The following is a 16,229-nucleotide window of genomic DNA, read 5'->3' on the forward strand; positions in this document are numbered from 1 at the left end:
ATGCATGTTTTGGCCCTTCTATGTTTAAAATCCACGATAATGGTCAGATGTAGGGGAACGTAATATGTGCGTGAATGTGGAGGAACTCGATGTTTGCCTGCATTAGCAAGTAAGTGCCTCAATATTAAGTATTAGAGATTGTAGGTTGTTTATATGCATTGCTGTTATGTACAAAAGCACCATATTGTATTTTTTTCAGTATGAGCTCTTCTTTTCTTTTTCTTTTTTTACAATATTGTGACCTCTTTTTATATCGCCAACCTCCTCACAATATCGTGACAATTATCTTATCGTGATGTTTTGGTATCGTTACGTCCCTTTTTTCCAGCTCACGGTGCAGATGAGAAACTTAGTTAGCTGTAGTTAACTAAACCGTGTACCAGGTTAACCGTGGGCTGAAAACGGACTGTGAGAAAATTTAACAAGACTTTGAATACAGATGAAAGTTCCGAAGATTGGTCGCGCGTTGGCCAGTCCAGAAATTCCCGTACTGAATTTCGGCCCCAGCCAGGAACAAAGTGTGAATGTAGTCTTAAGCAAGACCACCAGGAGTCTAAAGACTTGGACCTTCCTATGTCCCTCCACCTGGCTTCCAAAAAAATCATCAGTCAGCATGCGCTCTTCCATCTCGCCGTGGCTTGCATTTCTGCTTCCGATTCCCAGATGTTCTAACTGTGCAGCAGTAACTATTCAATCATTGGACCATCTACACGTCAGCACCACTCCTGTTTGGTCACTCAATATGTGTTAATCATTACAAGCCTGTGCTTGTTTCTCTGTTGCTAAAACACAGCAAATATCCTGTAGTTGATACCTCTATCAAACAATAGACACACGCACACACAACCTCCCTCTCTGATTTGCTTGACCATTTTAGGCTGTTCCTATCACCCCCCCCCCCCCCCCCCAGGCGCCCCCCATGACAGCTTTTTCCTGCTCTGAGTGCACTGGAGCCAGGAGAGAGGAGGAGGAGAGAGAGAGAGCTCTTGTTAGTCAGCCTCCAACTTGGAGAGGAAGTTACCACCTCTTCCCAGACTACACAAACACACTTTTTAGTACTTGAACCACAGCGGCAAAAGCGAGCCGGGAAAACAGTCAAGGCTGCTTGTTTGCGATGTTTTCCACAAGGTTTTTTTTTTTTTGTTTGGGAGGGAATGATGAGTTTGTGCAGCGTTCCTGGAGCTCTCTGGAGCGTTTGACCGGGACATGATTTATCTCCACACACTGGTGAGTACTTTCCACTATTCCACCCCCCATGCAACTGCTCACTGAGTGATTAATATTAGTAGGTTCGAGTGTAGTTTTGAAATGTAGTTGCCAGGTCACCTTGTCTCGATATCTTCCAATATGAACCAAATGTTCTTCCCAGTTTGTTTTGATGACTAACCAAAAGTGTTTGTTTCGTTTTTTTTCTATACAATCCTCCCGTTTCACTTTCATTATTTCTGCTGAGTGCGCAGGGGCCGACTCGACCGCCGTCTGGTCACTGCTAAGTTTATGTTGTGACCACGCGTGCTTGTGGAGGGGGAGAGCTGAGGCAGCGTTTATGTTTTGAGCCCGGGTTCGGCTTTTTTTTTTCTTTTCTTTTTTCCTGTGCAGCTGCACGCTGTTGTGTTGGCGAAGTTCGTTGCGGTGAATGATGACTTGTCACTTGGAATGCAAACAAAAAGCTGACACCTCGTCCGTGCCAAAGCCACGGAAATTGAGTCAGATGCGGTAGAGGAGGTAGACTGCATTTTATTTTTTATTTTAAGTGTCTATCCATTATTTTTGGTACCGCCGAAATGTAATAGAATAAGCTTTTATTTGTCTTGTTTTGGCGAAATTTCAAAATAAAAATCCAAAAATATCTTGAGCGTGACGAGCTGCAGTTTTGTGGCAACTGCAATAGAAATACTGTAGATGCGAGCATAGTTAGCACTTAGCAGCATTGTTTTTAATCAAAATATAAAGTTATAATGTGCATAAATTCCTTATGTGTATGTACGCCGTTGGGAATGACAACCATACATGACTAAAATACACGACAGTGAATGTGAACAGCAGCAAGAATGGTCAGCAACAAATAAACAAATCCATCTATATCAATGGTCTGCTGTACATATGAGAATCAAATTAACACCAGCACTAGATCAAGCTCTCAGGGGGGGTCCCCTTTAATTGAGTACGCTCGAGCTCCTCCAGTCAATCAGATAACGCTGATAACATAGGACGAGCGTTAATGCGTGTTTAGTTGACCCCCTCCGAGGCTGCTTGACAACAGTTGACTCTTGTGCGACCTCCCTAAGGTATTCAGATCCCGCAGCAAACCCCCCCCCCACCCCCCCTACATCAATCAATCCAAATCCCCGACCAACCCATTCATCAGCCTTGTCTTCATCTGTCCCGAGGATGCTTGTTAGCGCTGCTCTTTTTTTAGCCCAAGGGTCATGTACTGATTGGGGATGCTTGTTTAAACTCCCACGGTGCCAGTCTGGGAAGTTGTAAGCGTTTCAAGACTGAAATGGATCACGGGGGTGGTATCGGTTGCAATGAAAAGTGACAGGATGGTGATGTTTTTGTTTTTTTAATTATCGAGCAATGGAATCTTTGGAGACTTCCTTCCATCCCGAGAGATTTGCAAAATCTAGCTCTCGTAAAAATATTGATCATTTCTTTGTACGTCTTCTAGACAGGAAACGTTTGTCTTGCATTTCATTCTTGGATTCACCAACATGATTTCAGCGTTTCCCCATATTAAATTACGTTGCTTGACATTCTTGATTGCTGCTTTGACGAGCGTCTTAATGTGTCCCTGCTGTGACATTTAACAGCGCCCCTGAAAGTCTTTTCTCCAACTTTATGCTGTGTGAAAGGTACAGAGACGGCAGTGGAGAATTGAAGTTGGCCTGTGGTTTGTTGGCCGCATCGGCGCTGTAACAGTTGAGTTGGCAGTTATCCATCTTGCCCTTTTACACTGAACCCAGCAAAGGCAGCAAATTGTCGTAACTGTGTGTGGTTTCACGCAGAGACCAGGCATCCCTTAATTAGATAACATCGACTAGTCTCAATCTATTCCCTTTCAAACAGCCACCATTGTTTACACTTTTGATGCTACCTAAGTCTTGAAATTTCCAGGCGGATTTTAACACCCTATTCCATGTCAGTGCCTTTCTCACAGAACATCAAACGAAGGGGAAAACCGACATTGTTGGGCAGTGTGAAAGGGACTAAAGTGCCAATTATCCTCTTTCACACAGAGCTGCTGCAAAAAAAAATGGACTCATCAAAGCTATAACGGAAGATCCAACAAATATCTACCTAGACATAGAATCCAGTCATATTGCCAGAAATATTTATGCTTTCATACCACAACACCGCATCACACAGTCAGATAATCGGAAAAACCTTGCAATCAACACAAAAAGGAAGATGTCATTGCCAGGAGTTAAAACACCTCCATTCCTGGCACAGCCGAATAGCCTTTAAAAACATGAGGCGGCCATCCCGCCTCCCTTATGGTTCTGATGCTACCGCCAAAGAGAAAAAAATTGCTTAGTCGACTTCCTCCAAAACAGCAACACAGGAACAATATGTGGAAAATTATGCTTTGTTTTTTTACAGCAGTATGAAAGGCATTAGTAATTTCCTTCTGCTCACAAGGCCTCCTTTTGTAGAAAACATGTCATCCTCAGAATCTTGTGGACGAACCCTCGAGGAGACGGCAACGCCTCGAGACCCAATCACGGAAAAAAGGCGAACACGTGTTGCGTGTCACAGGCTAATAGGCGGCGGCAGCGGGCGTGTAATTGATGCAGCGTGTTGCGCTGCTGGCCGGCGTCCAAGATCGATGTAACGGGTGAGATTATGTGTTGATGATCTGAAGCCTGCGTTGATTTCTGCAACAGGAGAGGAATCAGGAATCCATCACGATAAGCAGAAACATACATGTCAAAAACCATGTGAGGACTTTGGCGTATGTTTTAGCATCGGGGTGAAGATGCTACTCCATCCTCGATAGTAGGCACTAGATTTCATTCAATTACATAAAATGAAGTTTGAAGTGATGGCATTGGAAGTGTTAGTGGAAGACGACCTGTTCCTTTCATTCTTGGGAAGCCAGCAATCACATCAAAAACATGTTTGGTTTGATTTAACCCTTCCCAAGTTCATGGTAATTAGATGTACATGAGTTTTTTCCATCAGTCATATGGCATGGCATGACTCCTTCTTGTGATTTGGCTCCTGTATAGACTATAGGTCATGATAATTTTTGTTTCTGGCATTACATTTTTTTTTTACACAAGCAGAAAAGATCTGTTCTCGCTGTGGCCACTCATTTTTTCCTGCTCACGATCCTTGGCCACACCGACCTTTCAGACATAGTATTCAAAGATGCAAAATAAGCCACCGCAATTCGTCTCAAATTTGATGAATCACATTGTGCATAGTAAATTAAACAAATGAACTGCGTTTACATTTTTCCCCGTTTGGTAGAAACAATCCAGGGTGTGCTTGGTTAGTACATCTGTTTGCTTGAGAAATCGAGTTGGCGGCCGTTTTTTTTGCACGTGCGGACGTGTAGTAAAACAGACCCTTTGTGATTTACATATGAAAGCAATGTGGCCCTGCTTCGCATCAGGAGCACATCTGGCGGCTATTAAGCACTTGCCCTAACCCCCAGCGCCATCGCATATCTCCATTACCCTCCCATTACCTGCCAGGGCTCGCAGAACACGCTCTCCGCAGGACAAGCGCAGCTCTGTGGTTATAAAACCCCCCGACCTCCCTCCCCCACCACATGAGGATATGCAGGGGTTTGATTCGGGACTCTGAAACAAGCTGGCGTCACGCTGGCGTCTTGATTTACAAGACTGCGTTTTTATTGAAAGTCTCCAAATCTATGTTGACTTGTGTTTTTCGCCCTTGAATGCGAAGGTGTTGCTCGTCGAGTGCATGTCAAACAACGCGTTCCTAAACCGCAACGTGTTCTGTTTAGATTGAATACCAAATGTAAAGGATTGGAGTGGATCATGTCAAAGTCTGAGAGCCGAGCAAACATGCAGGCTTTAATTCACACCCACTCATCGGGAATTTAGCACAAGTTGTGATTTGCTTTCACGCCAACTTTTGGACTTTGCAGCTGGAAACAGAAACAGAGCTTTACCTATGAATAGAAACATATGACAAATACTGTACTCATTGTACAGAGTTATTGGAGCAAAGCCAGATGTGACCGTTGGAAAAGTATATCTGAGCAATTTATTACCGGCATCAAACCAGGACAAGCCGGTACACTGTTAAACCTCTAAGGTTCGTTTGTTCGGATATGGGAAGACTTCTTCCCATGTCAACTGTCGCCATTGGAAAACTTTTATTGGCAATGTTTTCAACTAAAATCTTATTTTTATCATTTTGGGTTAATGTTCAACTAAGTAACAGTGTGAATGGTTGTATATCTCTAATCTGTGCCCTGTGATTGACCGGCGATCAGTTAAGGGTATAGTCTGCCTTTTTTTTTTTTTTTTCAAAGTCAGTTGGCAAAGGTACCCGCTTCCCACGGTGGTTGGATTGCAAAGTCAACAACCTCATTACATTACAGTATTCGCTGACGTCACGGGTTCGCGATCCCGCCCCCTCATGGTGGGGTAATTTTCCAGTGAAGTCAGCTTTGCTTCTATTGAGTTTACGCCAAATGTTCTTTTGCTATTGACGAATGTCACCCTCAGCTTCCTCTAACGTTACTTGTGTAAGCAAGACGTATGCGGAAGATTTACCTCAACACTCTTTGCAGCGGTACACGTTGAAACATTTGGTTAGTGGAATCGATTGGATGACTTGAAAACGTACGCTCTAAAGTAGGATGGCTCTCGAAACACGGACATTCTTGCGTCTTCTGTACTGTCGGATTTTATTGGTTGCTATGTTTTATCAATTGTGAATTCGAGGTGAAGAATCTTGGGTTAATTTTTAAACCAAGTACTGTAGCTAGTTCCTCCGAACGCGCTAGCTACTAGCGCTAGCATGTTGCAACAAAAACAACAACAACAACATTGTTGATTCATCACTTATTTCCGTACACTTTAACAACAATTTCAACTTTTGGGCTGCTGGGAAAGGAAAATAAGAAACATTAAAGAGGGTATTTAGAGAGATCTCAAAATCCAACATCTTGACCACAAATCTATTTTTAGCCACGGCTAATGACTCAAATATATCACGATCGCATTATGGTAAAAGCATTTTTACCATCTTACAATGACACTTACCGTAATCAAAATGGTCAGAACACACTTTGGTAGACTTTGTCGGTCGGAAATGCTTTCGATGTATCTTTGAAATTCCGGACACTTCTTTGCCGTTCCCATTCGACATTCCTTGGACCGGCACACAATGATGGCATGTGAATACTATCTAGAAGTTTCATTTCACATCTCTGTTCGCCCAATTTTGCACCCGTGAACGGCACACGTATGCGCCATTGTGAAGCGGTTCGTGAAAATTCGGAAAGAGTGAACAAATGAATGAATCAAAGTAACTCGTAGTAAGCAACACGAGCGCTCCTCAGCATTTGCGTTGCGTTGTCTTGCTGGTCGTTTGCCCCACGAAAGGCCTGCCGGGTTGATAGGTGGGGGTCGGTGACGTCACGTGAATACTATTTGACTTTAGCGATTCCACTGTTTTTGTTTTTTTGTGTATGCCATGTCGCCTCCTTGTCTCCATGTGTTGGTATGCTTAAGAACATATATGCGTTTGTTTCAAAAATATTTAGCCAAAGGTCAACTCTCTGTCACTAAATCAAAGCATACGTTTGTTTGAAAGTCCTCCGTGACCCTAGGTCTGCTTTGGGGGGCGGAGGGGTCAACCACATGCCTGTCTCGTATCCAAATGCAACAGCCTGGAAGGTCTTGGCCTGGAGGAGGCTGCTTTCTCCACAAAGGGCCAAAGATTCTTGGATGTGCTCTTATGGTTGTTTGTTGTGGCTTCCATAAGATGTTAGTTACTTTCACCTCGTGGAAACGCAATATTTTCCCAAAGATGCGGAATCGGACGGCCTATTAATCAGTTGGGCTCTAGTTTTAGATCTGAGCAATAGTTTCAGGTTTAAGACCGATTGTGTTGCTCATCCTAGAGGTTAGCAGGGTTTTTGGGGTTTGAACTTCAATAAGATGGTGACTATTATGAGTATTGCTATATATTCTATCTGCATGTGTTGCTACCACTTGTGTTCAAGTTGTTAAAATGTTTATAAGTACTGCAACATCGATGCTAATTTCATTAGCTTGTCTATGCGTTTTGCATTGCTAGCAGGCAAATTCTCTTGTTTTCGTTAAAATAATACAGGGAGTCCTCGAGTTACGTCGTAGGTGATCTATGTGGTTTTCGACTTTACGGCGCCCGTGCCTGGTCCGTACCCCCCCGTTTATTTACCACAGTAATCACGTCATTTTAAAGATAATTAAAGTTGTGTTGTTGTCACCTCCAGGAACGGACGTCCATCAGCCGGTCGGCTCACCATCAGGCGCGTCACATTTCCGTGTTTAAGTTTGAATTAGCTCCGCTCTGCCGTCCGTCAGTGATGAATGTCCGTGCAGAAACACAAAATATTGATTCTGGCTCTTCCGGATCGCGCAAATATGTTTTTTTAAATTACTGTACAAAGTATTTTGATGGAAATATCACCTTTAACGGTGAAATTCGTCGGAATTCGGGTCACATCTCCAATGTAGGAACGTAACTCGGACGCAACTCGAGGACTCCCTGTAGTGGTTAGCACTTCAGCCTCACAGTTGTGAAATTCTAAGTTCAAATCTTGGTTCTGGCCTTCCTGTGCGGAGTTTCCCACCGTCCAGAAACATGCATGTTAGTTTAATTGATTGAAGACTTGAAATTATCCGTAGCTGTGAAATGATAGTGTGAATGCTTGATCTCCATGTGCCCTGTCATTGACTGGCAACCAGTCTAGGGTGAACCCCGTCTGTTGCCCAAAGTCAGCTGGGAAATAAGGTCTCGTGGTTTTGAATGTGGAAAATGATGGATTGATGGACTTGTCAAGCTTTAAAACGTTCAACGTTGCAATTAAAAGACCCGAATTTTCCTCGGTGGCTGCCGCAGAATCAAAGCAGGAACTTTTTAATGAACGAGGGCAAAGTCACAGGATGCTGTAAATTTTAATGTCAGCTTCCACAATCCGTCACGTCAGTTTTGACTAATTAAAGTCTATTTATACTATAAATATATTCAGAGTCTGCTCCGCGGCTTCTAGCAAACCACAGAAAAGCTCTGTTGCGGCCCCACGGAAATTCCAGGTGCTAAAAATATTGATGCCTTTTGTGTGCCGTTAAACTGAAGAAATAACATTGACACCAGTGATATAATTTCACGAGTGCATACTTACATCGAGCGTCAACAGAAATTCCTAAGGAGTTGCAACTTCTTCATTGCCTAACCACAGTTAGGAGGCCGTGGATAAATCATTTCTCTCAGCAGACATTCTAAGCTTACTCAATGTGATGCTGAAGGAAGTCCTGGATGACAGAGTCATTGTTGTTTTAGGATGATAGCAAAAATATGGAATGGTCATCCTGATGATCCGCGATAGCGAAACAATACCCGGACAAAAATAGCCTTTCCCGTTTTCCTCGCGCATAAGCACAACATATTATGAAGTCAAGCGATGTCTTCTTTGCAACTCAGATCAAATTGTAAAGTTACCGGTTTTATTTAGGCCATCAACAGCGGTTGACATGACCATTAGAAGGAACAGGAAAAGGATGCGTGAGTGTTTCACCTCAGGATATGAAGTTCGGAAAGACAAACCGATAAGCCAGCAGGGACCAAAAATAGGAGCGGATATTAATGGCATGGGAGCACTGACCAAACACTAAGAATAATTGGAAAATCTCATTATCCTCTGCTCCGGTCTGCAAATGAAAACACTAAACGTCTGGGAAACGCTGCTATCAAAGCAAAAAATATTTGACCCTTTGAAACATGCCTGTAAATGTCACCATTTTCTGCTATTCGGTACAAACAGCACTGACACTGAAGACTCACATTCTCACCTACAGACAATTTATATTCTTCAATGAAAGTGCACATTTCTAGAATAATAGGAAGAAACCATTCAAACTCAGAATCGTTCAACTTTGAGGCAGATGTGCTAACCGCTAGCGCACTATGCTGCCTAAAGGATTTTTATGGTTTCACATTGGAGTGGATTCTACCACCAGCATTTTAAAAGTGTCAGTCAGCATGCATTCTTCCACTTGGCATTGGCTTATGTTTCGGTTTCAGTCCCCGCTTCCCAAATTCACGAGATTCAAATCCCAACGCTGTTAGGACTGTTAGGGAGACGTTCTAACCCCTGGTGTACCATTCTGCCTAACATTAATACAATTATGGTCATGTAATTCCGGTTTTTGAACTGGGAATTTTCTCCCAGTGCCGTAATTATAAAAACATCAGTCAGCATACATTCTTCCACTTGGCCCTGGCCTTTGGAGGTCAATATCAGAGTGTGTATGTAAGGAACAAGTCACTCCAATGAAGGCAATATCCCACCACCTTTGCTGGATTCTGTGTAAAAGGCTATGACATCAATTTTTCCGGAATCTCTGCGTGAAAGAGGTCACTGTTGGGACCTCCCAAAATCCCACCGCCTCTTTTTTTTCTTTTTCTTTTTGCACAGAAGTTCTGCAGCACTCAGCACTCTGCAACAATGCATGCTATAGAGTGTGCGCTAAAGGCTTGACTGCTCTTATAACGACGGCATTGTTGTAAACTGGCCAGAGTTTGTCGTAGCAAGGCAAACTTGGCAACGCACACTTGACGGTAAGTAGAGATTAGGGAGGTCCGGGTCTGTTAATAATTTACCTTGCAGTAAAAACCAAAAGACAACAAAACAACATGGTGTTGTAATTAGTAATGAGATGGGCTTGAAGCAGATCCCCTGTGGTCTTTTAACGCCTTGGAGTCTTGACGGAGGACATTCCAGCGAAAGTGTGCAACCGTTAACTTTGACTTTGAAGAATCCTGCAGTCATTTATTTTATTACCCTTGAGACAAAAGCAATGATCTCAGCTCAAGGACGGACGCATTCTTCGTTAACAGAGGGTGGATTTGCTGGATTAGTAGCAAGGTATTTAACTACGTGGGGGGGGTGCTGGAGATGGAACTTTAATTGAAAAGCATGGAAGGAATCTCTGGACAAAATTAAGAATCCATTGCAAAATTAAAAACGTCCACATGACTGTGACAGAAATACAGCAAGCAACTTTGGCTCTAAAGTCCGTCCTTGATTTATGTGGGGGTTTTTTTTAAGTCCTCACATTTTTATTTTGTGTAATTGTTTAATATCTGAGTCAGGCGTTCTATTCTGACCGTAGGATCCACAGCCAGTCAAAAATGCTCACCCTAGAAAAGCAATCCACGCTCTACTAATTCAACTGACAGCTGTGCCCCCCAACACAGCAGAATAACTTGTAACAGGTCACAGTTCAGCATTTTTCACAGCTCACCCATCAACAGCCCCCGCACGTCTACTAGATCTTATGGTCAATGTTTTTTATTGGGGAGGGAGAAGTTTTGGGAATTTCGTCCGTGGATAAATGGCTTCGGCGTTAAGCTCCTGTTGGTCGTAATCAAGGTCATTGGTATTGCAGTTTTAAGTGTTTTTACTGCTGCTTAAGTTTAACAGCCTGTCATTGCAATATTTGGAGTTCCTTTGGGGCAAATGTGGCAGGTTGTTAAAGTCTACTGGCGAGAAATGAAAGTAGGACTTCCTTTTACTGTTTTAGAAGTGCTTTCACTTTTCTAACCTCATTAAGGAAAGGATGGCAATTCAATTTCAACCCATGTTAACTTTAAAGAGAATGGCAAAGCTATTATCGGAATTACAGTGGGCCTTATTTACAAACTATTCTTGAGACAAATGTGTTCTTAAGTTCCTCTTACCTGGATCACTAAAACCCGCTACCTGAAAACCCTTCAATCTGTCGTTCAGAGCTCTTTAAGCACTCTCCCACGAAGATTTTATTTATTTATTTTAACTTTGAAAGAACCATTTCCAGACAATTCTCAAGCTCACAATGATCCGGCATTGCTTTCATTTTGTGGTTACACAGAATTTTCTGCTTTTAGATGTCTCGGATTTTCAGGGTTCCTTCTCCAGACTGCAAGTTTCAGATCCTCCGCAGATGTTTTAAAGGGTTTGGATTAGAACTCTTCCAAATAGTCTGATGTTTTGTTTTTGGCCATCAATGCTCTTTCGAATCGTCTTTTCTTTGGTTCTTGGCCATTCTTGGATGTTTTTAACTGTGACTTTCAGGTGTTTATCTTGTTGGAGAACCTGTGACCTGCAGGTGAGACCAAGCTTTCTTAGACGGGGGGAGGGGGGGGGGGCACATTTGACCTCAGCTGGCCTTGATAGTCTTGAGTTTCTTCACAAATTCAAAACACCTTGTGCTGGATAGAGCAAAGCGGCCCCACCATATGACTGAGCCTCCTTCATGTCTTAAGCTTTCTGGCAATGTACCCTGTACAGATTCAAAACGAAAAAGCACAAAACCGAGCTTCCTTCATGTTTCACACTTGATGATCTTTTCTTGAGAGGTCAGACTATACTGCCTGCAACTTTTAACACAAAAGTGCACTTCCATTGATTCAAAAAGACCTCACGAGGACGGCGAACAGATTAGAGATTAGACTATCGCAAATTTGAAGAGCAAAAGTCATTAACCGACAACATTTTCGTAGTGGAGTCGCTCCGAAAAGCAAAAGCGCTCCCTCCGGTCTCTCGCTGGACCGTGAACATTGCAGTCTGCCTAATGTTGTTTGCACTGCAGACGCGTCAGTGACTCTGGATCTAATGTGGCTTGACGGCTGTGTGTGCGCGCGTCTGCGCGTGTGTGTGTGTTTGCTCTCGTCTCAGGGTGGCCAAATGAACTGTTTAGCCTGAGGACCAAAGATCACAAGCTCGCTCCAGCAGCGAAGCACAAAAAGGAGGATCCGAAAAATCTTTTCACATCTCCGAATCTTCTAACACGATGAGCTGCGGACTGAAGACCGGCTTGGCCGTTTGATTTAGTGGTAAGTGCTTCATCTGTGTTCTGTTTACTTCTGTGCCTCACCAGCCGCATGACATATGGTCGGATTTCCCTCCCCCCAAAATGTGTCAAATGAGGCACACATCACATTTGGCATTGATATCACCGTGGATATCTTTCGCTGAGGTCACAAGCAGGTGAAATTTGGAGGTTAACGTAGACATAAACATGCAATTTAAAAAGCGGCCCATGTTACATATGTAAGGCCCCCGTGCCATGTGGTTCAACTTACGCAGGTTAGAGCGGGACGCCATGCGCGGTGCGTCATCATTTGTGTTGGATTTTTCCACTGCCGGCCACAAGTTGGTGCTAACATGAGCTGGGAGAATTGCGGGCACCTCCTGTTATTTACGATAGCTTCATGTTTTCATCTGATTTCCATCATGATGTCATCGGGCCGAGGAAGTGGAACTTTAGGAAGTAGCTTTAAAGGCGGAGGAAGCTGGGAACTGGGAAGGATTAAAGTAGAAAAAAAAACAAGCCCTCTGTCACACTGCCTCTATAAGCTAGCGTTTTCCCACCTTTTCTCCATGTCTGTGACAGTGACATGGAAAAAAGCCAGGAATTTTGTTGTTGTCTTAATTCCTTATTCCAGGAACACCACAAAGGCCATACATGACCAGACAGTGTAAGAAAATGGTATAAATGGCACCAACATTGAATAGAGATGATGAAGTCAACACAGTTCCGAATCTTAAACCTTGCGCTTAACTCATTTGCTTCCAGCCATTTTCACTGAAGCAACCCCCTTCGCTCCCGGCGGGTTTACTGGATTTTGCAAGGCCCGCTGAATATTGTGTTCTATTGCAATAAAAACATGGAACCTACCAAAAGAAAGATTAGAGTCTATTCTTTTATCAGGAAAAGAGTTCCATTTCGATGCCGGCAACGTAACCGGAATTTATACATAAATAGCAATATTGAAGTCATAGTTGATCACCAACCTACTCTAATGCAAGTCACAATTACGTTAACATTTGTATGAAAAAGCCTCCGAAACCATCAATACAAAACGATCAAATGAAAAAGTTCATCCATTGCAAACGTATGTCGGGGCCACCTGCTGATGTCATCAGACGGGAGGGAAGTCCTCTGCGACCTCTCACAAAACTGACCCTTAACCTGTACTCTCAGGGTGTGTCATGCCCAAGTGGGTAAGGCGGTGCGCCATGTGGCTGAAGCATTACTACAAGCCAAAAAGTGCACAGTGGAGCTTTTGTCTGACCCTCGCAGGCGTCATCCTGCCCACCCGCAGGCTCACAACCGAATCTCCGCTGTGTTTCGTGGGTTTGACATGGAATGCTCTGCGTCGACTCTCGTCCTGCCATGCCGTTCAAAGTCAGATTCAATATGCTCATGTCTACCTGATTTATCTGTCGGCAGCTTTAAAGAAGCCACCATGGACGTGAAGAAGAAGGAAATGGATCTCCTGAGCAACAGCATAGCTGCTTATGCACACATTAAGGGTAAGTCGCATTCTCGTAGGCAATAACTCATCCATCCATTTTCTGTTGAGTTTATTCTCAGGTGAGCTGGAGCCTATTCCAGCTGACCTTTGGCGGGAGGCGGGGTGCCCCCTGGATTGGTTGCCAGGGCACATATACTGTAGATAAACAAGGATTCACATTCACAACAACAAAGAAGTTAGAGTCTTCAGTGAAGCTAACATTAAGCTAAGCTAAAATGTACTGCCAGATCAAATTTTGAATAGTGCGAGAGCAAAAAAACCTCAGAAACTTACAAGAAATACACGTAATGTACTCGGATGTTTGTGAAAATACTTTTCGGTCGGGTTTTCAAATGAGATAGTAATTAATTGCTTTAGCAGAGATTTCGCACTTTGAAGCATCGGGTACTGCCAGCGACAAAAACACCCTGAGGATCAAACATTGAAATTAATTTGCTCAAATGTATTTTTACTTGTACATTGATGTTTCCAGAATTATTATTTACACATTCATACATTTTGTTTTTGTTTTTTACTAGTAGCTAAGTTAATGTGTCAAATCTTAAGTATGCTAGCTTCTGATTGGTTAGTGTTAGTCAGCTGATAGGGGATCAGGAAGTGCCGTCGCTCTAGCTGCGATGTATGACTTGTAAAGTTTAAATAAAGAATAAATCAGTCTCTATCCTGCCTTTTCGTTTTATAAACAGTGTTCCATTAACCACCAACGAATCCTCACGTTAGACTATAGCTATTAGCTACGCTACGTGTATTTCTCGTAAGTTTCTGAGTTTTTTTCTCACAATTTTGCCACTTAATAAAGTCTCAAATTTACGACTTTATAAAGGGACAAATTTGCGAGTTTTTTTCTTAGAATATTACCCCCCCGGGGAAAAGAAATATTTATACGTGGCCCTAATACGTCGTCATACAATTTGTCACAGGATTCGACTGCCCTTTAAATGTTTATTCCAAACAATTTTCCCTTGCCCGTCTTCCCCCAGCCAACCCAGAGAGCTTCGGCCTGTACTTTGTGCTCGGCGTCTGCTTCGGCCTGGTTCTGACTCTCTGCTTGCTGGTCATCCGCATCTCCTGCAAGCCGCGCATCCGGACCGCGGGCGGGGCCGCCTCGTCCACGCCCGAGAAAAAAGCACCGCGTGACGACGAGGACCAGGAAAGCGACGACGAGGAAGACGACGACGACGACAGGGACGACGTCGAGGCGCCCTCCCCGCTGCTCGCCGCCACCACCTCCACAGTCACCACGGAGATCCCCGTGGGGAATCACAGCAACCACTCGGACGGGACGCTGAACGTGTTCACGTCGGCCGAGGAGCTGGAGAGGGCGCAGCGGCTGGAGGAGCGGGAGCGGATCATACGGGAAATCTGGAGGAACGGGCAGCCGGACATCCTGGGATCGGGAACGGGGACCATCGGGAGAGTGCATTACTACTAACAGACGCCAGGCCCCTGAGACTTAAAGGCTTGTGGTGCAATGTTACAATACCAAGAAGTGTCTTGTTAACAGACTAATGGATCCATATTGACAGAACAATGCAGTATGAATGGAGCTGATGACACTTGAACTTTGGCGCTTAATGACATGAAATGCACACAACAATGTTACGGATAATGAGCTTTCGGGTGTACTACAGTGATGCTTCACCATTTGGACCATGCAATTCCCTATAGAAGCCACAAGTTGGCGCCACATCACTACTTACAGTTTTTCTAAATTGTTTGCCTCAGTCAATTCACTTCAACAGACTATAAATAAAGTTGAACTGAGCAAAGCATCAACGCCATATATCTAGAATTGTGCCCATGTTACATAAACAACTGTATTCAGTTTGGTAAATTAATCAACAAATACAAACAACCTCGCCGAAACTGACACACACGGGCAAACATACAAGCGCACTAGCACTTTACACAAACAGTATAAGCCATTAAACTTGGCTTTCAGTTATGCACAGTAATAAATTTAACTCATACACGCAAATTATGACAAAGTGCACTACACCTTAGAGAATTCTATTTCCCTTGCATTTGGGAAATTAGATTTACATTGCTTTCCAGCTCCTTGAAGCCACAATTTCACCCCAAAGCTCAATATCCCTCACTTTTTGTGAGTGGTGTATGAACAGTTTCTCTGGTAGGTAGAGACTGTTATGTACGCAGTGAAGGTTCTTCTGTGTCTCTGGTGAACAGCCACAGAAGGACAGTAAAGGAAATGACATTGTTTGAACACAAACATATCACTTAACCTGGGGGCTAGATAATGTTACATGCAGTCAAATTAAGGTTAAAATGAAAAGGAAATTAAAGCATTAAGAAAATCATTTGCAGATGGTGCCTTTGGGGCAAATTGATTTTTATTTTATTTTTGAAATGTTGGCAGTGTCATCTTTAATCATTTTATCTGTACTGTATGTGCCTTATTTTGAATGGAAACACATCTTTGTAATAAAATCTGTGGGACCAACAACACAAAACGTAACCCTTGTGTGAGAAAAATGTTTTTATAAGGCTGCTTAAAGGAAGTGGCCTAATATGGTGGGATTGCTGAGAATTAAAGTAATTTCCTTCCAAATGGACAGGACAGTGTAATGGTGCCACATGCGCACTTGATTTATTAAATGCCTTGTGTTTTTTCTATTTTGTAGCACAAACACCATCCTACAGTTACGTACACACGT

The 16,229-nt window shown here is 43.3% G+C and overlaps 1 protein-coding gene across 1 annotated transcript; it reads left to right on the plus strand.

Annotated features, from left to right (window-relative positions):
• The first annotated feature begins 985 nt into the window (after positions 1–985).
• On the plus strand, positions 986–16,140 carry eva1ba (eva-1 homolog Ba (C. elegans)). Its single transcript, XM_086077348.1, has 4 exons — positions 986–1,227; positions 11,912–12,069; positions 13,470–13,552; positions 14,535–16,140. Exons 3-4 carry the CDS (start codon positions 13,486–13,488, stop codon positions 14,984–14,986), a joined length of 519 nt encoding a protein of 172 aa, XP_085933474.1. The 5' UTR covers positions 986–1,227; positions 11,912–12,069; positions 13,470–13,485; the 3' UTR covers positions 14,987–16,140.
• The last annotated feature ends 89 nt before the right edge of the window (positions 16,141–16,229 follow it).

Source organism: Leptonotus elevatus, chromosome 6 (assembly GCF_054856555.1).
Source record: "Leptonotus elevatus isolate MCC_2025b chromosome 6, RoL_Lele_1.0, whole genome shotgun sequence".
In the NCBI taxonomy this organism is placed as follows: Eukaryota; Metazoa; Chordata; class Actinopteri; order Syngnathiformes; family Syngnathidae; genus Leptonotus; species Leptonotus elevatus.

What these genes read in the sequence shown, in the direction of transcription:
- eva1ba (XM_086077348.1), top strand. Translation starts at nt 13,486, where the DNA reads ATGGACGTGAAGAAGAAGGAAATGGATCTCCTGAGCAACAGCATAGCT. An exon ending in TGCTTATGCACACATTAAGG is followed by an intron (nt 13,553 to 14,534) that starts GTAAGTCGCATT and finishes GTCTTCCCCCAG; the next exon opens with CCAACCCAGAGAGCTTCGGC.